Source organism: Phaethon lepturus, unplaced genomic scaffold (genome assembly GCF_000687285.1).
Source record: "Phaethon lepturus isolate BGI_N335 unplaced genomic scaffold, ASM68728v1 scaffold20734, whole genome shotgun sequence".
Classification (NCBI taxonomy): Eukaryota; Metazoa; Chordata; class Aves; order Phaethontiformes; family Phaethontidae; genus Phaethon; species Phaethon lepturus.
The window spans coordinates 5,336-26,920 of record NW_010537247.1 but is presented as its reverse complement, the minus strand read 5'-3'; the positions used below and the strand labels follow the sequence as shown (position 1 = coordinate 26,920).

The 21,585-nt window shown below is 40.6% G+C and overlaps 1 protein-coding gene across 1 annotated transcript in view; it reads left to right on the top strand.

Annotated features, from left to right (window-relative positions):
- Positions 1-20,809, top strand: part of LOC104620278 (teneurin-1-like) — a gene marked incomplete at its 3' end in the record, with an annotated part of 49,409 nt that extends 28,600 nt beyond the window's left edge. The window contains exons 4-10 of the mRNA XM_010286446.1: positions 5,345-5,497; positions 10,595-10,794; positions 10,949-11,050; positions 12,222-12,432; positions 15,867-15,968; positions 17,052-17,246; positions 20,609-20,809. Of these exons, the coding sequence (XP_010284748.1) occupies positions 5,345-5,497; positions 10,595-10,794; positions 10,949-11,050; positions 12,222-12,432; positions 15,867-15,968; positions 17,052-17,246; positions 20,609-20,809 (1,164 nt within the window). The remainder of the gene's footprint in view (positions 1-5,344; positions 5,498-10,594; positions 10,795-10,948; positions 11,051-12,221; positions 12,433-15,866; positions 15,969-17,051; positions 17,247-20,608) is intronic.
- Positions 20,810-21,585: the final 776 nt, after the last annotated feature.

Below are 21,585 nucleotides of genomic sequence, written 5' to 3'. Positions count from 1 at the left end.
CTTCATGCCACAGTGAAATCCAGTTTTATAAGCAGAACCTGATAGCAGTTGTGGAAAATAAATACTTTTCTGGCACTTGGTCAGCACAGGTGCAGAAAAAATAGAAAAATATACATTCTACTATAGCTCTTCTGAAGTCTAGGCTTTGGGGGGGTGACCTACTGAGATTTTCTAAAATAACGGAAACAGCAGAGAAAGCTAAACAGAAGCCTTTAGCAGAGACCAGCAATTTGGAGAGGCTTCGCATTTGTAGGATTTTTGTCTTCTGAAGTTCGTCTTGCAGGTTGATAAGTAGTTATTGCACAGGACTTTTTTGACATCTCCTCACTACTGAGAGTCTCTTTTGCACTGGAGCCAAGCCTCTTATTCATATTCTGCCAAATGTGTAGCACAGGAGTTGACAAGCTGTGCTTACACAGAAGGTAGATAAGAATAAATTAAATTATATCATTGGCTTCGTAGCAGATGGCAGGTTAATCCAGTTTACAAAGCGAGTTCTGAACAAAATGCTTACATATATGTGTGAATATTTACTCAAGTATGCCACAGAATTGCGGGGACTGAGTTAGTTTATCTGGAATTGTCAGTTTGTTTTATTTAAATGTTGAAGAAAATGAGCAATCTGGCCATTTGCTTCAGAGGTAAAGACCCAAACTTTGGTTCCGACAACACCCAACTGGTTTCACTTTCGCTAGTAATGTGAAGCAACCAAAAACCTGCCTCCGGATAGAGAAAATCCCTTAGGCAGCATGAAGTCACACTAGCTTTTCATGTCACTGTTCTGCGAAGAAAATTTATGGGAAGGGTAGAAGATAGACCCCTTTATCTTCTTCTGCAAGAGATCTGTTTTATACTTAATAATTATTTTTTTACCTAAGAAACATAATAAGTTAGTCAAGAAAAGCTCTGTAACTGTGAGTAGAATCTTCTGTGTTTGACAGAGGTCATTTAAAGTTACCCTGAGCAGCTCCACGGTGCAGCCTGCCAAGGGCAGGGTGACTGAGGAAGAAGCTTAGTTTCACAATAGTCCTGTGGCTTCTTCCAGTCTCTTTAGCTCCACTGACTACAGACTCCTCCAAATTTAGCATCTGCAATAACATCCACAAGGCATGTTGTTTTAAAAAAAAAAAGGTGTATGTCCACTTTTGTGTTACAGTTTTATCTGAAACCTTGAATTAAACAGGGCTATCTAATAAAATATAAATGAAATCTAGGTATGGTGGCATCCATCATATAAGCGCTATCTCCAGACATTATGTAAAGAAGGTCAAATTTTGCCTTCAGATGTATTTGCCTGCTTCCAGATCACCTCAGTGAAAGCAACGTACGACTCTGCTTGTGGCAGAACGCAACTCATAAACAACACAGAGCAAAGTAGTAATGTCATGGTAGAGGGGGGAATATACGGGAGGTTCAAGCAAGCCAAGAAAGCGTATCTTTTCAGATGAGCTTTGCAGTAGGCTGGAAGAACCAAGGAAGCAGAGAAATCCAGTTGGAAGTTCGGGAGTGCCAGGTAATGGAGCGCGGTTGGTACCAGCAAGGAGAATATTGGCACTCGGTCTGTGGGCAAGAGGTTCAGTTAGGCCCAGATGAGGGGATGTTACGGGCTGACGCTCCTGGTGACTCGCTGCGGCCCCTCCTGACTTGAAGTATGAATTTTGCAATTCTGAAGCACACGAATGCTGCCATTCAATCTCCATTTGCCTGGTAGTCCTTGGTTTTTGCTTGAAACTGTAGCAGCTCGCTAATGGCCTTTGCACCCTACCAGTAGCCGAGGTGTTTTGGACACTGCAAAACACAGGGTACCAGATTGCAGCATTTTTCCGGAGTGCCAGGTAGGCAGAAGCGAAGTAGCTTTGGGGTTTTTTTGTAATACCAGTGTAGTCATCAAACCTCAAAGGCTGCTTTTTGTGTTCTGTGGCAACTTGAGGTACATCCAGTAACGCGTCTTTAGCCATAACGGTGGGACTTGGTACGGTTCGCCAGCAGCCAGCCCCCAGGAGTACTGCAGTCGAGGTCTCTGTGCAAATAGCAGTCTGGAAGGCTAACTCTGAGGAGAGGGCAGAAACCTTCATCAGAAAGCGAATCTCCCTTCTTTTTAGCCAGCTCGGTCCTAGGTTGGACAGAGTGGTGGTGTCGTCTTCTACTTGATCTGTCGAGTAGGGTCTTCCAGCTGGGCACTACGCCTGGGAAATACAGCTGAGAATCTTACAGATGGATTTATGCTGTGGGAAATGACACTGTGGCCCACTGTTGAATCCCACAGCATTTTCTATGCCCCTTTGTGTAAAAGGGGAAAAGCAAAAGCCAGGAATCCGCTAGAAAAATCAGAGAGAGAATGACTCCAAAGAGACGTTCTTTTGAGGTTTTTAATGAAATTCAGTACACACCTGCATATTTCTGAAGAGATTAGACAGAGCGAGAAATTTGAAAGTTTAATTTAATCTTATTTGGTGAAATATCTGTATGTTTAAAATATGATGTACATATGTTGTAGGAAACACACAGCTTTGTAGGAATTATGTATACCCTAGGTAAAAGAAAAGTGCCACAGAAAATGAAGAGGCAAGGTAAGGCTCCGTGTCTGCTAAATAAACGTTTATTATTCCCTGTAGTTAACTTCTGAAAAAGGTATCGCTAAGAATTAATGGCTTACTGGTATATGTGGTCTCGTTATTATCAGAGTGATACCTGGATCTGAAGGTAATTTCTCAAGAGCTGTAGCTAATGTAATGAAAATCCGATTGATTTTAAGATTGCAAGATGACCAGGTTTGTGCAGTGATAGAAATGATTCAGTTTAATTCAAGTAGACCTTATTTTCATAGCCATGTGCTTTTATTTCTGTGTTGAAACACTCAGTCTTGCACATTGTTCAACATGAAGCTGGTCTGCCGGCATCCGGTGTCATCTCCCGTGGCCTAGAAGTCCAAGGCTGGCAGAGACAATCATCTCTACAAGGCAGTTGGTGTTTCTCAGGGAGGAAACGGGCTGTCAAACATACGTACAAATAGTTTTGCTAGCTTGCCAAGCTTCGGCATGAACTATAAAAACAGCAGCATTTCCCCAGCCTGAAGGAAGACAAAGCAAGCAAACTATTCAAATCGGTGCGAGTGGATGACAAAATGCATAGTGTATGTGATCTGGAAAAGACGTATAGTACGGAAAAAGGTGCGTTATATATTCAGTCCTTGCTTTGTGACGTACCCTCTGCAGCACATGCAAATGCTGTCTTAGGAAATGAATAATAGCAACAATGGAAATAGCGTAAGAAAGCAACTAGGTTATATTCATGATTCTGTAACCACTAAAAGCTTATTGATGTGGGCAGTTACGTTTTGCATCTAGTGTTGATCTGATTCAAGTGCTGATATAACTATTTGCATTAGTATAAATGAAATGTACATTCATTAGTTATCAATCCCATTGACGTTTGTTCCTTTTTGTTGTTATTAACGCTTTAAATCATAATAATGTCCAGAAGCTGAATCCAGGAGCAGGAGCCCCCCGCTCTAGAGCTGTCAAGGCGTGTTGATTTTTGTTGTACTTTCTGTATGTGGAAGTAATCTGTCTTGCATTACTAAGCTCAAAGATGAGAGCTTAGGCCTCTGTGATCTGACTGTAAGACCCTTTTCAAAGTATTAGCGTGGTCCTTTGACCATTTCAAGTCCATGGAATACGAAGCAATCCAAGCGAGTCTCTGGCTTGAGATCTCACCACTAACACTGGAGTAAGCTTCCAGAATCTCTTCTGGGGAGTGGGAATTTACCGTCCAGTGGCGTGCCTCCAGAGCCCAGGTCTGACGGTGAAGCAGTGGTTTCAGAATGCAGTTAAATTTGGCGCTCTTCTCCTGAAGCCAATATAAAAAATATAAATGTGTCACAAATATTGTCACCTCACTAATTGGAGAGAAGTGCTCTTGTTTGCTTGATTTGGATCATGTATCTGTGGCCGGGTGATCCAGGAGTGCGCAGATCTGGAATGACTGATTGTAGATTGGCAGCTTTGCATTCCTGTGGTAGTCTTGCTAAAGCCCTGCCAGCAACCCATTGAAGGCATGGGGTTTTGCTTTATAATTTAACTTTTCAGCATGCCAGGGAGGCTTGTGAGCAAACACGTAGAAAATAGTAGGCTCTAGATTTCCCGTTTGTATTGAGATTTTTTTCCTTAAAGCATGTGCAAGTGCAAAAGAAAAGACTATGTTTTCTAAATGCAAGACCCATTCTAGATCACACTTACTTTTCCTGGGAGTCTTTGAAGTTCCTACACGATTCAGGAAGAGCAAATGTATTGCCTCTTAGGCTCCCACTGTCGGCAGATCCTGCTCCGTGCAAGTCGCTGCGTGTGGCTGAAGAGCCTGCTACTTGGGCTTTCTGCTGTTTGGTGACAATTTCAGCTTCTTTGCGGGGGGGACATCCTCAGTCCAAGTTGTAGTGGGTCGTCAGTTCTCCCTGCTGAGTCACGTCAACGCTAAGGCAACCTCTTCCTTTGAAGAATTTGCCCTCCTCAGTAAGACCTAGTAATTGTCTAGAATGACTGCAATACAGTCAGATTATGCTTAAAATAAGATCTTCTGTTGTTATCTTTCTCCTACCATCCTTCAGTGCCTCAGATGAGAAACAACAGAAAGGAAAGCAGAAAAAGTCCATGGCTGTGCAGGCCAAGTGGAGTAGGCAGCCTCTATGTATGGTAATGAGGATAGTATATAACTTCATTAAAGAATTAATGTAGTAGATTTCCCAGTGCATACATAAACAACAACTATATTTCTGTTAATATGTGTTGTAGAATAATTGCATATATTTTAGATCTAGAGCCAGGTTTTTTTATCTGCAGTGTAATTCTAGAGGAAATCTACGGAGTCAGTGTTTCTACTAATGTTTAAAGTGAAAAAATTTGGGAATGCAGTGGGCACAGTTTCACTTAGAACTGGGTTGGAAAGGTGAGAAGTTTTACTTGGTGGCAGTGCTTTAATCAACAAGCTCTGAGCTCTTTGTCAGTTGAAAGCTGAGGGACAACATTGAACAGCAGCATTAGAATCTGTCACACAATATTAAATTCATTCAACTGTTATCCTTTTAATTGCAAGTATTTCCATTAATTGCTATAGAATTTCATCACCCTGACCTGGCTGAGCTCCGAAAGAAAGTGTGGAAACTAATTAAACATTGAGTTTTAAGGTAAAATAGTAAATTGCTCATTAGACCCCTTGAAATTCTGATTTATTACAAACAGAACGAAGTAATACTTGACTCTGCAGAAACTGGGTCATAGCAGTCTTTCTTAGTCTGACTGAAGGTGCCGTAGTGTAGGCATCAATTAATTGGTCTTCTTTTTTTTTGCAGCAGTACACTTGTTTGGTTTAACCTGGCAACTACAGCCTGTTGAAGGGCAGCTGTATGAAAATGGAGTTAGCAAAGGAAATAAAGGAACAGAATCCATGGGTACTACTTACTCACCAATTGGAGGAAAAGTTTCTGATAAAACGGAAAAAAAAGGTATGTGTGAATGAGAAGACAGACAGATTATGAATATTTGAACGTTACTACTGTTCAGATTCTGTATTTGCTACAGTTTGACAGTACTATAAGTTCAAATTCTATCTTCTCTAGTATAATTTTAAAGCAGGTATCAAAAGCCCGTAACCAGAACTCTCATTGAAATGAGCAACCGACCCAAGCCATTAGGAAGGTAACGTTCGATACCAAAATAATTGCCCTTATTTTGTGAGACGAGAGAGATTAGAGCATTTGGCTTCTGTCTTAAGAGAGGGGAGGTGAGACCGTGTTCGCCTCATTCCCGAGGGCTCGATGCTGTGCCTGTCTCGCAGACCGCAGTCAGTCTCGGGCAAAGTGAAACACTCTGTACTGACACGGCAGAATATGCAGAAGGGTAGAAATCTTAATGCTCTTAAAGGCGTCCAGTTCTTGAAGGCATAAGCTAAAATACAGCATCCTGTACATGCTGGCGTTTCACGGAACGCCTGCTGCCGCGGGGACGGTCCTGCTCTGCCCCCGCTCTCTCCCTGGGCAGCTCCCTGCGTCCCCGTGCCCGCTGCAGCGGTTGTCTCCTGCGCGACCAAGACACATCAGTTCGCTATGGCAGCAGAAAATGGCTTCATTGAAAAATGCAAATAGCCTTCTGCCATGTAAGTGGCGGAACCGGCTTTTTTGCAGGGGCAGGGAGGTGCCAGAGCTGGCGTGGGGAAGGAGTGGGCTGTGCAGCCAGGAGTGTGAAACAGAGAGCGGGACTGTCTCCGAGACGCGCAATTCCTTCCTCTCAAGTTCTGTCATTTAATGTCGTTAAATTGCCTACTACAATATGGACCGTGCTTCCCATTGACCACCGTGGTGATGCTTTCTGACTGTAAGAAGCAGGTGGCCCTCCAATTTCTTTTTAGGGTACTCAGAAAAAGTGGATAAATCAGATTAGATCAGACAGAAGTGAATGGGAGCGGAATATGAACCTAGTCTTTCTAGTTGTTAGGAGGAAGGTAAAATTGTACCAAGACCTCTGCAATGATAGGAGATTTCCAGAGCTTTCAAATTTTAGGGCAGAGCAGCGATCTGATTTTGTGTACACCAGGTAAGATCTATGACTGTACATACGAGACAAGGTGGGACATTATTGTACCAGTCCTTCCAGCAGCAAGGTTAGATCTCACATCAATAGTCAGTCAATGTGGCACAACTAGATAGAGATCATATGAGATAAATGAGCAATAGAAATACATGTAAGGAGACGATGATGATGTTATCCATTATTTCGTCCCTTAGAATGGATTGGTAGTGAATTGCAGTAGATGTTATATACACTTTTGTATTTTTGTCCTGGTGCACCATGGAAAATGTCTCAAACAGTTCTTCTTAACTGTGTTAAATCATTTTGTCAATATATTACAGATTTAATAAAAGCTTTTCCAAAGCATTTGGCTTCCAAAGGAGGATGTGCAGGAAAAACACGAAAAATCTTAAAACACAGGTGCTTGAGAACAGAGAAAGGAATATATGAGCCAATAAGGCTTAATGTAGTAGGTAAAAAAACCCAAACCACCCGCCTTGCCCCAGGCAGCCCCAGCGTCCTGTGTAGCTACACAGTTCCCCCGCAACACTAGGGCATGGTGGGCTGTGATGGCAGAGCCTCTTCACTGGGGGCTTTTCCAGCAATTTCAAGGGTGAGTCTTGAATATAGCTAGACTGCTGTCCTGCCTGTCCCCTTTCACCTTTTGGGGGTAACCTGTCACCCAGGGTGCATGCTAACAAGAAGCGTGCACTTGGGAAAACACAAGAAGAACCATGTAGACTTAGTACCAGGCATGAGTACATGCATAGTCTGTCTGTGGCTAATTTCTGCTGGGTTTATTTCTTTCCATCACTTTTAATAGATATAAGTAATTTGATTCCCACTGCTCATACCAAATTCTCTGTGTAGATGTGCTGGGAAGGAGGATTTGGAAACAGGCAACTCTCTTCACTACAGCAGGGTACCCCAGAAAGTTGATACTTCGCCTGTAAACCTGAAACCTCTGGTGTGATTTCACAGGGATAACTAACTATTGTCAGATATTGTGACCTCCCATTTTCCCAAGTTAGTGCAGCAGCACGGAATGTTTTTTCCAGACTTTGAAAGCATATGTTTTAACTGATCTTTTAATGGAAATCAAGTTTACAAACCAGCAAGTCAGATTTCTTTAAGAAGCCATTTTATAACACACTGACCCACGGCTATGAGTTAACATTTTAATACGTAGTAATGTGATTAAAAACTCAGACATCCTATTGATGCTGGTATTTACCAGGGGAGTACAAGGAGATTGATCGTTTTAGGATCAGTAATAATCAGCATATGGGTACTTTTCACGTGAAGATAATTGGCACCATGCTGTTCAGAGTTTTCCTTTCTTGAAGCCAAAAGAAACCTGTGATTAGGAATCTATTTTCTGTTTCAGACTTGCAAGGAAAGTGTGCTTAGAAAGAATAGGGAAGAATTAATACCAGTTGGTAAGATTGGGAGCTGTACAAGGAATTGAATATAGATAATTAAACGATACTTTGTCATAAGAAAAATGGTATGAGAAAGATGTTTTTAGAACAAGAACAGAACTTGTATTGCAGCACTGTATTTTTAAAAGCTTATTTCAGGCTTTTTCAAGAAAGAGCAAGGAAGTATACAAAGACAGTCTGTGAGCAGTGTACCTTCAGATGCTCTTTTTATAGAGACAAATACCTGCTTAGTTCAATTAAACATGGAAACAGAGCTAAATTCTTCTTCTATAAAGAAAGCACGGCGGCTCAGTGACTATGAAAACGGGCACTTCAGACATGGCTCTTACGGTAGCCCTCTCATGCTGTGTGGTTGAGATGCTGCAACCGCACACTTTCAGTAGGTGGTAGATAATATATATATTTTCGTGTTACCATTACGAACAGCAGCATGCACTTCTTTCCTCTGTAATGAAATAAAAGTAAAGCTAAGGACATCTGGTTTTTAACGATTACATAACGTTATTACTAAAGCAAAGGCATTTTCAGCCAAATGTAGAAAAACTCAGAGATACGTTGTTTTGAGCCTGGCAACACTAACATGGTATTCAGGATAATTTGGTAACATGAATTAGTGAAAATGCTGCCTGACTAAAGACAGAATGCTTTTTATTTCCAAGGAAGAAACAGGCCTTCTCACTTCAACAAACTAGGCAGCGGTTACTGTATTTTAAAGGACCTTGAACACGGACCAATAATGCCATTAACTTCAAAAATGATACTGTATCCTTGACTTTTTACTTAGCGCTCTACCGTCTTGTAATTGAATCACATTAATTACCATGTGTCAATATCACCAAAAAGTTCCTTAGTGTTTTACTTAACCCAGGGTAATTGCTTGCAAAGAATCATTAAGATTTAATATCTCTGGAGTACTGGAAATAGGGGAAAAGGTTTTTAAATTTACATCAGCCAAGTAGGGTTTTGTATGGGTTGGGGTGGGAAGGGATCCACTTTCATTGCCCAGCATAGGAATTTAACTCTCTTTTCAAAACTCAATGTTCAAGATTTTTTCCATGAAGCAAATTGGACAGCAGTAGTCTCACCTTGAACGTAGTTAAAACAGCAGTTTGGAAGTATTTTAACTCATCAACTAAGTAACTGGTGTATTTTTGGAGTATTAGATTACAAGTTCTGTGCTCTAAAAATAGATGCCTTTATGTGATAAGGTGTTAAAAGTCAGCTCCTAGTCCTTGCAGTAGGTTTGGTGACACAAAACAGCTGTAAAGCTGGAAGATCCAGTACCCTGAGAATTGCTTCTGCTTTGTAAATTAAATCTTTATTCATTAAGAATGCTAAGTACTTCCTACACTAGTTATAGCCTATGTAAGATCCCACTGAGGATCTTTGTTATTAATATGTTGAGGAAAAAGCTGGCCCTGGTTTTGCTACTGCTGTTTTCGTTTCCAATGGCAATTTATAAAATTTCATGTACATTATGTTGCATTAGATATTTATATGCATTATTGTAAAAGGTGAGGCTCCCGTCACTTTGATTGCTCCTCTTTATCCTTCACCGTGATACCGGAATGAGATGAAACATAAATGGATATGGCTGCTGAATTCAATCTTCTCTTGGCTCTTCCTCCAACGCAGCATACTATCCTGCTTTTTTTCTAGGCGAGAGAAAGCATGGAAATGTGAATTAGAGTTTTGCAAAACTTACAATGGAATTAGCTCGGATGTTAGCAGGATTGGGGCTGTGATTTGCAGCATGTCAGGGTGCTGATCACAGACAGGCACTGAAATACACAACGACGGTGGTACAAGCCAGCAAAGCAAGCCAGCTCCAATTTAGTTTGGCAGTGACAGCTTTATGCATTCCGTTTCCTTTCCTATTTCAGCGCTCTCATGCCCGCGTATGAAGTTACATACTGTAGAGGTCTGCAAATTTATTGTTAGGTATTACGAAATTCTGCCAGTTTTCTCGTCAGATTGCCTGTCCCTATCCTCATGCCCCCGTTATGCTTTCATGCAGGAAGTCCAAGCCAAAACAGATGTTTGTTATTTCTCCAGGACTAGATTATAACTACCGTAATAAAATCATTAGGAATGGTGATTAATAGAAATCTAGGCTTGGACATGGGCTCCGACCTACCAGGTTTGATGGATTTTCTGTCCTCGCTGGTGTCCATGTGTGTGGCTTCTGCAATGCCCATTTGGCAGTAGTCTGAAATACGTGCCAGAGGAAGCTCTCCCGCTGCCTTCTCCCTCTGAGTTCTCAGCTGAACGGGTTTCGTTTGCATAGCTGATAGCTAAAGACTGCGGTTTGCGCAGCAGCGCTTCTACCTTTTCATATTCACTAAAGCATTCCAAGATTTCCAGGGCAAAAATGCTCTGTTATGCCCGTTGTTGTAAATCTTGCATGCAAGTTTATTTGTATTTTTCAACGAGTTGAATAAAAAGTGCAGTGGTCGCAGTGAAATGCCTTCTGTTTAGAGGTTGTTTTCAATATATGCCCATATATCTAAGTCACGTTGATGCCTCATGACCTGTTATCTTCACCCACCGTGAATACGCAACTGATTGTTTTGTTTGTTTTTGGAAAATTAGTGTTTCAGAAGGGACGGGCCATAGACACAGGAGAAGTTGAGATTGGAGCACAAGTTATGCAGACGATCCCCCCTGGTTTATTCTGGCGCTTTCAGATTACTATACATCACCCCATGTACCTGAAATTTAACGTTTCACTGGCGAAGGATTCTCTGCTGGGAATTTACGGCAGAAGAAACATTCCACCTACTCACACTCAGGTAATTAGCGGCAATACGAGTTCTCTCGTGCTTACGTTTTCAAGCGGCAGTGGATGCGAAGGTTCACAATACACTTTCAAAGCAGGGAGGGAGGAAGGGACTGGCTGTAACCACAAAAAGCAGTCCGTTTACCCCTTTTTTTACTGAGGTCTAGCCGTACCCTCAAACCGTGCCGCCTCAGGGGAACGGACAGGGCTGTGCCGGAACGGTCAGCAGTTGCGACCGCTGTGACGTGACTCTCCGGGAGGCTGGACGGGTACGCACGGCGCTGCTGTGTAGCTCCAGCACCTTCTTTGCAGAGGCAGTAGGAGGAAGTACCAGATCATTTGAAAATGGTTTAATTTCTTACAACTTTGTCAAAACAAACCGGTTACATAATCAGTATGAAGAGTTAATAGAGAATCGGGGGGTATCTGTATCTGGTTTCTAATACAAAGATAATTTTTGAGTGTTTACTCCTAGGGATTTTGCAGAAGAAAACCTAGCTAGCCAGTAAGGATATGCAATATTGCTGGTCACGTCCAACTTTTTTTTTTTTTGTCCTTTGGCTTAATGTATTTGGTATATGAAGCTGTCGTTTCTACGGGTAATACATTTTTCAGCTTTCTTATAGCAGGATCACACTCCATAGAGTGTGATAAACTTATGTATGCAATCATGGAGAGATTGTTTAGAAGGGACCTCTGAGATCATCTTGTCTAACCTCAAAAATTATTTACTGGGGTTTTGTTCTTAGAAATAAGTGCTTTTAGCTGTCATTGACTTTAATTGAAGCTGGGTCTTCAGTTGAGCTGAAGTTGAACTTTACTGAAAATCAGAACGCCTAGGAACCCCTAGAGAAATATATATGTTTCTTGATGCTTTGACGTTAACTGATCTTAAAGTTGTCAGCATCAACTTGGTTAGGTATTAAGAAGGTCCATGTTAAAAATAGATACATATTTGCATTAATCAAATATAAATAAAAAATATATTTAAGTTTTGATATATGATACTGATATTAAGGAACAAATATTTTAAAGTCTAGTGTAGAACAATAGGTTCTTTAATCTGTTCTTGGCATTCGCGATGAATCACTGCATAATGTAGGCACTACAGCTTGGAATAATTTTGGAATTATTCCCATTAGAGAGTTGTAATTTTTGAAGTAAAAATGCTGTATTTAATACAGCAAGTCTGAATTTACCCTGCCATAGCAAACAGCAAGTTTTGATGCCAGATTTCTGACCTTCCATAACAGTTTTTATATGGAAACTGAAGCTAAATAGACTAGGTTATGCAACTGCTGTCCACATTGGTGAATACTTAGTCAGGCAATTTCTTTTAAGATTTCAACTTTTTATTCCTGTTTGAATGAGACATGAGACATGCAGAGTAGATTCATAAAAAATTGCTAGGTGGTTAATTTTTGCTCATTATTATTTCAGTTTGATTTTGTAAAACTGATGGATGGAAAACAGTTGATTAAACAGGAACCAAAAAACTCAGAGGAGCCTCAGCAAGCTCCCAGGAATCTGATCTTGACTTCACTGCAAGAGACAGGTTTCATCGAGTATATGGATCAAGGAGCTTGGCATATGGCATTCTACAATGATGGAAAAAAAGTGGAGCAAGTGTTTGTACTAACTACAGCAATTGGTAAGAACAATTACAATAAAATTGTTATTCTGATTATTACATTGGAAAGCTGTATTTGAAAAGAAATTACTGACTTCAATTCCGGCTCCTCTTAAGTAGTGTCTTAAATATGTTTTATTTCAGCTTAGTTTAATTAACCTTAGTAGAGCAACTTCGTGTTTATGCCAATATTAGACAAACAGCAACACTTGTGTATTAAAGATGGATGTTGTCAAATTAATTAAGTATGAAGTTTTCACGTGTGTTAAGATTTTTATATGATAGCTTAAATGCTTGAGTAATTTCTGGTGTTATCTTGCTCAAAGTAAAAGAGATTATGTCTGTTCTCTCTATTTACATGGGAACCATAAATCCTAGAAAAATGATCCAGGCTTTAAGTTTTTATTTCCAGTATTGTAGTCAGTTAGAAAATCTAAAAGGCCGCTTTTGTCGATTTGATTGTGATTGTTGGTTAATGGATGGGTGCGGTTGTTTCATACAGTTATTCGAATGAACCATTTTCTTTGGTACACAGAAGGCAAATATAGGAGACAGTGTCCTCGTGGGGTATTAGATCCCTGCTGCCTCTTTTTATACGTATAGGTGGACAAATGTTTGCAACTCTAGGTGTTATTAGTGAGCAGTGCTCACATGTAGGGTTTCTTTGGAATTTAGGTTTAGGTGAAGTGTTGTATTTATGACAGTCTCAGTTTGCTGCAAGACTTTAACCACTATGCCCTTTAGTTAACCTGTCCTACCATATGTTTAGCAAGATGTCTTTACTAGTAACGGACATGCCATCTGCTCTTTAGAACAATTGGATGCTATTTTTACTTGATGGTAAACACCTTGCAGAGCAGGACAGTATGATTCAAATACCAAGATTTTGAAGGATTTGCAGGAAAATAATTTAGAAATTGAGATAGAATTGTAGGGACTGTTTTTTGTTTAAAAGCTCTTATTTGCTCTGTTCAGAAAAGTGAATCTTTTACAAGCAAGAAAAAATGCCATTATTCAATGCCGTGTGAGAAAATAATACTCAAGCGATTTATGAAGCATCTTCGCAGATGCTCTATGAAGAGCATAAAACCTGGCCCAACTCCAGTGCAGATCAGAGTCCAAATACCTGCCCCCTTGTTTATGTCTACTGTAAGACAGCAGTGTTTATACAGGAGGGTTTAACAAATAGTTCATCGTTAAGCAGTATAACCTCTCAAAAAAAAAAAAAAACTGAACCGCATGCTGCAGTTTGGTTCTTGTTACGTTTGGTGCAAAAGCAGTTGGCCATCCCTTGTCTGGCCAATAAACAGAACAGACTGGGGAGCAGTGAGAGCCACAGTGCAGGCAGGAATCCCTATACTTAATCTCAGAACTGGCTGTGAGAAGACGTTTTGGGGGAAAAAGAGGATTCATGCTGCAAGAATCTACTGCTGATGTATTTGAAAATAGCGCTGGTTACTGTGTTTTCATAACCTGTGTATCTTCTTCTCATACTTTTCTTTGCGAAATGGTTCTTCGTTGTTTCTTTGGGGGCTTCCACCAAAAAAAAAAAAAAAATCCTTGAGCCATACTCCTTACCCCAGACTGGGCTGGAGTCGTATTTGGCATCTCTGCCAACAAAAGAATCAACCAGGGCCACAGATTGAAACACTCAGAATAGAGCAAGAGCTTGGATGCATCTCGGCTGTATGCTACTGTTGGCTGCGTGAAGCAGTCATGCCCTGCTCATAAGCATCTGTTAGGTAGTATTTCAAGTTGCTCGATGCTAGTTATGTACAAAGTTGATTTGCTGACACTTCAGCTAAAGCTGTTATAAGACTTTTTTTTGAGGAGGGTCATTTGCATGCAAAATCTGGCATGCCTCAAGTACTTTCATAGGCTGAATAAAGGCCAACCCAAAGTGGACTTTGCATCAAGGGGAAGTAACTTTTCAAACTGTTAATTCTTCATTTCAGGTCAATGTAGGGTTCATTTACCATGTGATTCTGGAAAACGGAGCAGAAAACATAGAGCGAGAGAGAAGTTGATAGTGAACGGTAATAGGTACATTTAATAATGAGCAGCATATCTGTGAAAAAACTTACTTCTGAAAACGAGCTGGTTTTTTTACTTGGAGGCAGACATCCATGTGCAGGTTAGGGATATCTGATGAAGAGATGCATATCAAATGCCTGTTCTTTGGTATTAAACTGGTAACCCAAAAAGAACACTTTTAAATAACAGCGGGAATTTTCAAAGGGAACCAATCCTTCTCTGTCCGAGTGCCCATAAATAAGATCAAAATAAGCTTATTTCACTTATTCATATTAGTTGTAGGATATACTTATTTTCCATCCTTTGACAAGTTTGAGTTTAAAAGTATATCAGATTTGATTAGATTAAATATTCCAATGGTATGCCCTTTCTTGGGAAAAGTTTTTCCTCCCATATCACTTGCCGCGGACAGATACTCTTCAAAAGGATCTGGTTTTCTTCTTTTTCCTCGGCCATTGTTATTTTGCAGGAAAGGAATCATATTTCCCATCTTCCTATGGCCAGAGGTACTTCCCCATGTCTATTAGTGCATGTGCCCATAAAACAGTCTCGGTTCCCACTGCTCTGCAGCCCCTCTCCCACCCCGCACAGTACCCGCAGAGACCCTCGGTTCTAGCGCTAGCCTGACAGTGACCTGCTCCACGTGGGAGCATCTTAACCTTGAATTTGCTTCGTATTCTTCACATAAAACCCATATAAATCAGTGAATCCACTGAATTCCTGCAGGAAATACGTGTGCAAATTAAAAACAGCTAATCCATGTTCAGATATGAGCCTGTCCCCAGATGTGTGAGGTTAAGTGGTTTACTAGCCAAAGCTGTGTGATAAAACATGGGCAAGTTTAAGATCAGAATTGAAGGTGGGGTTTTTTTCTTCAAACCTAGTTCTTAGTCCTTTATTGCATTGAGTTTCATCACTGTACAAAAGACTATTTTTTTTTTTTAAATCAGATTTTTTCATCTGATTGTATAGAAGTGGAAATCCTACCCTCCTCCAAGGAATTCAATTCACACGGTTCAAATGAACACCATAGAAGGCAATTTACTCTATAAACAGGTTTCAAACAAATTACTTCAGCAATAAAAGAAAGTGTTTAAGGTGGACATTTTTCAGGAAATACTCTGGTTCTTGCAGTGCTTTTAATGGTGGTAAATTTTACATGAACACTTACTTTAAAAGCTTTTTGGTGTAATATAAATGATGCACTTGTTATCTCAAAGCTGTCAAGACAAAATCTAATATTTGTAAGCTGCTTGGACAGGAATTTTGGTTTATGCCCCCTATGAAGGAAAATGGGCCTTTTACTGCTTCTGCACCTATTTGTACGTTGAGATGTGTCCTGCAGAGTGAGGCGAAGATACCATTCATTTCAAGTTCAACTAATTTGTATTTTCCTTTGTGCATAACTCTCTGAAAAACAGAAATCCTGGACGACTGCTCTACTAACTGCAATGGGAATGGAGAATGTATCTCAGGGCACTGCCACTGTTTCCCGGGATTCCTTGGTCCTGATTGTGCAAAAGGTAATCTTATATTAAGTGACCCACAGGGCATGACAGGGATCGTGATTATGGTGTGTGACTGCTGGGCTTGCAAATATTCAAAGTGATTAAAGGAGATTAAATTCCTTTTTCCAGCCAGATGGCAGATACAGTACAAGTGCTCACGTAGAAAGTTTCTTTATGCTGTACTTGAGCTAAGATGCAACAACCACTTCTCTCTCCCTGACTTTCAGAGTTAATAGATTCCTCCATCCCTCTTTGCATCTGCTCTGTGATTATAAAATACATCTTTTAATAAGTGTGTTAGCATTACGTTTTCTGTTATTTAACAGTTACAAGCAGTTTCTCTTTGGAGAAAATTTCATGTCAGTCAAATGCTTCTGTGGTCGTATGATGTCTGAAAGTTCTGATGTTTATCCAATGTTTCCTCAAATCTAGGATTGACTTTATTTTTTTTAAGAGCTTGATTGGCTCGGAAATTGATATGGGATTGTAAAACTAAGCTTCCACATTGCTGGTTTACGTGCAGATCAGTAATGGCTAAAACTTCAGTAATGTTAAGTCTGCTTAGAAGAAGGAAGAAAAGGACAGGTTCTTTGCTTCAGTTCACAGGGAAGAAATATTAATCCCGCTGAAAACCATAAGCAGGCATCACTGCAAATTTTCTGCAGTGGCCAGTCAAGGGGAGGGAATTATTTTGATGCACCATCTGTGGAAACATTCCGGGTCAGGTTGGACGGGGCTCTGAGCAACCTGATCTAGTCGAAGATGTCCCTGCTCATTGCAGGGAGGTCGGGCTATGTGACCTTTAAAGGTCCCTTCCAACCCAAACTATTCTATGATTCTCTGATTCTTTTAATATTCTAAGATACCCCATTTCAGGTCAAAATTAAGGTATACTACTGACGCAGACTGAGGAGATGAGGACGTCGTATTACTGCTGCGCTACCTAGTCGAAAGATTTCACCCTGCCACAACGCTTGAATCAAATGGAGGGTCGGGGGGGCTGGACTGGAAAAACAATTTTACAGAAAAATAAATGCAATAAATGTAAATCTATGTAGGTATGTAAATACAATAAAAAGGTCAATCTGCCTTCTTCAGATTCCTGTCCGGTGCTGTGCAGTGGAAATGGAGAATATGAGAAAGGTCACTGTGTGTGTCGAAATGGGTGGAAAGGACCAGAGTGTGACGTTCCAGAAGAACAGTGTATTGATCCAACCTGCTTTGGCCATGGTACTTGTATCATGGGCATCTGCATCTGTGTCCCTGGTTACAAAGGAGAAATTTGTGAAGAAGGTTTGTGAAGTTTCCCTCTCTATAGTTAGGGGGGTTGATTTTTGTCTTGAATCTCCAAACGGGTTTTAAGGCAGTTAAGAACTCATGTGGGTGTGAGGAGCTTACTGTGAAGCAGTACTGTTTTGCTCAAAAGCACCTTTACTGTCTCATGGAAAGTAATGTTAAGGTAGAAAATTATCAAAGACAAAGGCATTCAGGACTCAGTGACAGTCAGTGGAAGCTGATCACATAATTCCCAAGATTCACGTTTTTATGCTAAAAGATTAAAATGATTTAACATTGTCTAGTAAGACTGTCTAATAGTTGTAGCATGGGCAGTCCTCTGAAATACAGTTTCTCTTTCGGTCCAGGAGGACTCTAGTTCTCAGATGATTTCTGTTCCCTCCCTCCATTGAATCTCAGGAGCGATAACAGAACTGGGTAGAAGTTTTTGCCTTTCAGCAAGCAGTGTATTCTCAATCCTCCGAAAGTTTCCCGGAAAACATCCCAGCAAGCAAGGATTCCCTTTTTTTTTGTGAAAGTTGTGAGACCATCGTGATTTGTTTGTCTCCGCCTTTCTTCTCTCAGGCTCCAAATACTTTTCTCAGGAAGAGTGGCTGGCGTCCCCAGTCCTCCTTGCTGCCAGGAACCTCAGTCCCTCACACACTGTCAGAGAGCCTGTGCAGACTTCTTTACTTGGCCAAAAACTAGGGCTGAGGCAGTCAGAGGATCATTGAAACAAAATACGATGTGGTGATTCTCCAAAGTAACCAGAAGATTGTAATCAGGCTTTTCCCTTTCTTCATTCTGTTACATCTTAGATTTTTCTGCGAAGAACATACTGACAATATAAAGCCAAAAAAAGCAGCAAACAGTTTCAGTTTAGCAGAGCATATTATGTAATTCTGTTGTCATATGTCATTTTTGCTCTGAGCCTGTGTTCAGGGTACTAATCTGGCATCCTTTAAGGCTTGGCTAATAAAAAATGGGAAATTCTGAGGACAAGTACTGATGTATCTCCACCCTCACCTATAGAAAGAAGCAGGAGTCGTTTGCCTGTTAGCATTTCTGAGAGAACTCATCAGCTTTGACTTTCTTCCCCTGTGCATAGCCTCAGAAAGCAGAACTCTTCTTCCTGCTTTCCCTGATTTGATGATTTTTCACTAGTCCCCTTAGCCTGAAGCTAGTGACAGCATACTTTCTGCTTCCCACTATATAGATTTTAGGTAATTCTTTTGAGTAGCGTGCAGAGGCGGCTCTTTATGTGGCTTGAATTCTCTAGTCAGAAAAATGTCCAGGATGGATTTGACGGATTTGACATACCTGGTACGGTTTTTAAAGGGAGGATCAAGAGGATGCTTCTGACATACTCAGTTGTTGATAGTTTCAGAAACGGACAAAACCAAGAAAACCCAAATGGGAAAAAGCAAGTAATACACAGATTTACTCACCGAGGCCGTGACGCCGAACAAGCCTGCAGCTGGTGAGGGGCTGACTGCTCTTATCAGTTGCTTTGTTTCTCGCCATAACGTGATTGTGCAAAACGGTTGAAAAAAATAATTGGGATAAATGTACTCAGACAGCTGTTGAAAACTGAGAGTGTGAAAATGTTGCATTTTTGAAGTAAGAAATGTATTTAAAAATTTTTAAAAGGTGGAATTATGTAGAAATAGGGTGGAGGAAACAAACCTGTGCAACCAAGTACCGTGGGTTTTTATTGTAACTGTGTGCATGACATGACTGTTCGGTTTACTGTATTGTACAACATAACTTGTGCAGTAGCAGTGGTAATTCTGTCAGGGATTCAGATTGCATTATTGTGTGTAAATATGAGTCCAGTGTTACAGCAGTATTGTTAACGTAGCAGACATAGTAACAGATGTACTATCCAGGGACCACCAGAAGCTATATGTGTTCGTTGCTATGGGAGTCCTTTGAATTTGTCCTGTCGGATTATCATTACTAAACTGAGGGATGCTTTGTAAACTATTTGTGGAGTCACTCAATTATTTTTAAAAGATCAGTAAAATGAAGAGCTGTCTCACAATGAGAGAAAATTGCTGAGGATTTTTATCCTATACTTAGCGAGATATACATTGGCCAGAAACACAGATTCCCCTCTTTCAGAATTACATTGTGCTGTGCACAAGCCTGGAAGGCTGAAAAAGATGTAACATAAATCTTGAAATAAGATCTTGAATTGGTGGCATAACAGCTCAAAAGATAAAGCATCCCTTCTTTATTCTTAGGTCAAGAAGTCCTATAAACTGAAGGCTGTTAATCTCTATGTCTGAAGTATTTAGTCTTCCCTTGCTGATGCAGAGAGCATCTCTTCATTCGTGCAGCACAGAATACTGTTTGCCAAGTTTACAGTTTAATTATTAAAACAGTACTTGTGCTGATACTTGAAAAATACATACAAGAGCTTTCCAAGTGCCTCCCTAACATTAGTCCGAAGCATGATCTAAAATGAATAGGCTTTTGGCTATTTGTTTCCCATGCTCGAACCCCAAATCCTCTTCAGCTCTGCAGTCTGCCTGCAGCCTCCAGAGAAGGTGGGCTGTGTTCTGCTTAAAATCTGTCTCGTTAGAGAAGTGCTGGGTCTTTATGAAAGAATACCCTGATTGTAGACGACTAACCAGCTGATTTAAATTCTTCTACAGAGCTCCTGAATTTCTCACTAGGAATAGTTTAATCCAAATTGAGAACGAATTTAGCTCTTTGTACGTTTGCAAATTGTTCATCAGTACGTTATGACTTTTATGAATCTGTTCATTATCTGCAATTGCCCAGCACACACTTTTTATGAGTGTGTAAGGTTTTTTTTTACAGCAAGCATTCAGTCAGGGATTCACTACTCAGGGTTAATGGATGGCCATTTTTTTTTTTTCCTGTCAAATTTTCAGCTGTAGAGATAGCTTTCTACAGGAAGATGAAAGAATAAATCTTTCTTTTCCCAGATGTAAATAAAACACAGAGCACAAATTCCCAAATAGAAACACAATGCACAATTGTAGACGTAATTATTAATTGCTCCAGTTCTTTCCCAGCTCCGCTAACTGAAGCACAAAATTTTTTAGTGGCTTGGACCAATAGATCTGTTGTGGGAATCTGCATTTTGAAAATAGGACCGTATCCCTGACAAGCAGAATCGTATGATCTCTAACAGTCTACTTACTTGCTTTTTTTCTTGTTTCGGATTATACCTTTGCACAGATGTTAGCATGGACTGTTTCTTCCTTGCGTTTGTTAACATCGTTTCAGTTTGGGTACTTGCACAAAAATCACCAAATTAATCTGAATCCCTGATGTTGAATTTCACTAGGAAACCACTGTAAAGGTGCAAGTATTATGCTCTGAGTTGTATATTCCCTGCTTTCCAGAGGACTGCTTGGATCCGATGTGCTCTGGCCACGGGGTGTGCGTTCAGGGGGAGTGTCACTGCTCGCCGGGCTGGGGCGGTGTGAGCTGCGAGGCGGCGCTTCCCGCGTGCCAGGAGCAGTGCTCGGGGCACGGGACGTTCCTCCTGGACACGGGACTCTGCAGCTGTGAGCCGCAGTGGACAGGTTCGGACTGTTCAACAGGTATGCTGGAGATTTTATTTTCTCAATAATGCCTATGCTTTCTGTTTGAGTCATGAAAGAAAGTAGTTACTATTGCTGTGCTAGTATGAATTTAAAAACCAAGATAGGGATGAACCAGGGGTGCTGTGGCACGGCATTTAATGGGCTTGTCAGCAGCTGGCTTTCTGTTGACAAGGGTGGAAAGGCTTTTTCTGTGTGACAAGAACGTTGACTGCCTGATGGCATGACGGAGAGAACACTATTCCCGCAAGAGTGCAAGTGTCTCCTCGCATGGATTGGAGTTAAGCATGGCTCTCGCCTGAGGTGTTGAGCACTTATCAGGCTCATGCAATGAAAGAATCCAGAACTCTGAGAGAGTCTGGGAGGATATATTTAAAAAAAAAAAAAAAAAAAAAAATCTAAATGCACTGACTGAGGCACTCTGTCAGAGTGCAAAGAAGGTTCTGTCAAAAAATCTTTAAACAAAAATGAACATCCATTCTCTCGTGCTGGGATAAAAACTCTTCTTTCGTAGAGGACTATCAAGGTTTGATCCCACTGAATTTGATTAAGAGTTGAAATGGATTTCCTTTCTGCTTTGTACATTTACGTTTCATTTTCTTGAAATGAATGCACTCTGGACATTTTACTCTGTAATGGAGCATGTCATTACCAATGTACGTACTACTATTTTTTTCCCTATAAAGCTCACAAAACCAGAATCGCAGATGATAAGTAGCACAACCCAGTACAGAATAGATGCAAGTGACAGATTTGCTGAATACTGTGGAATACAA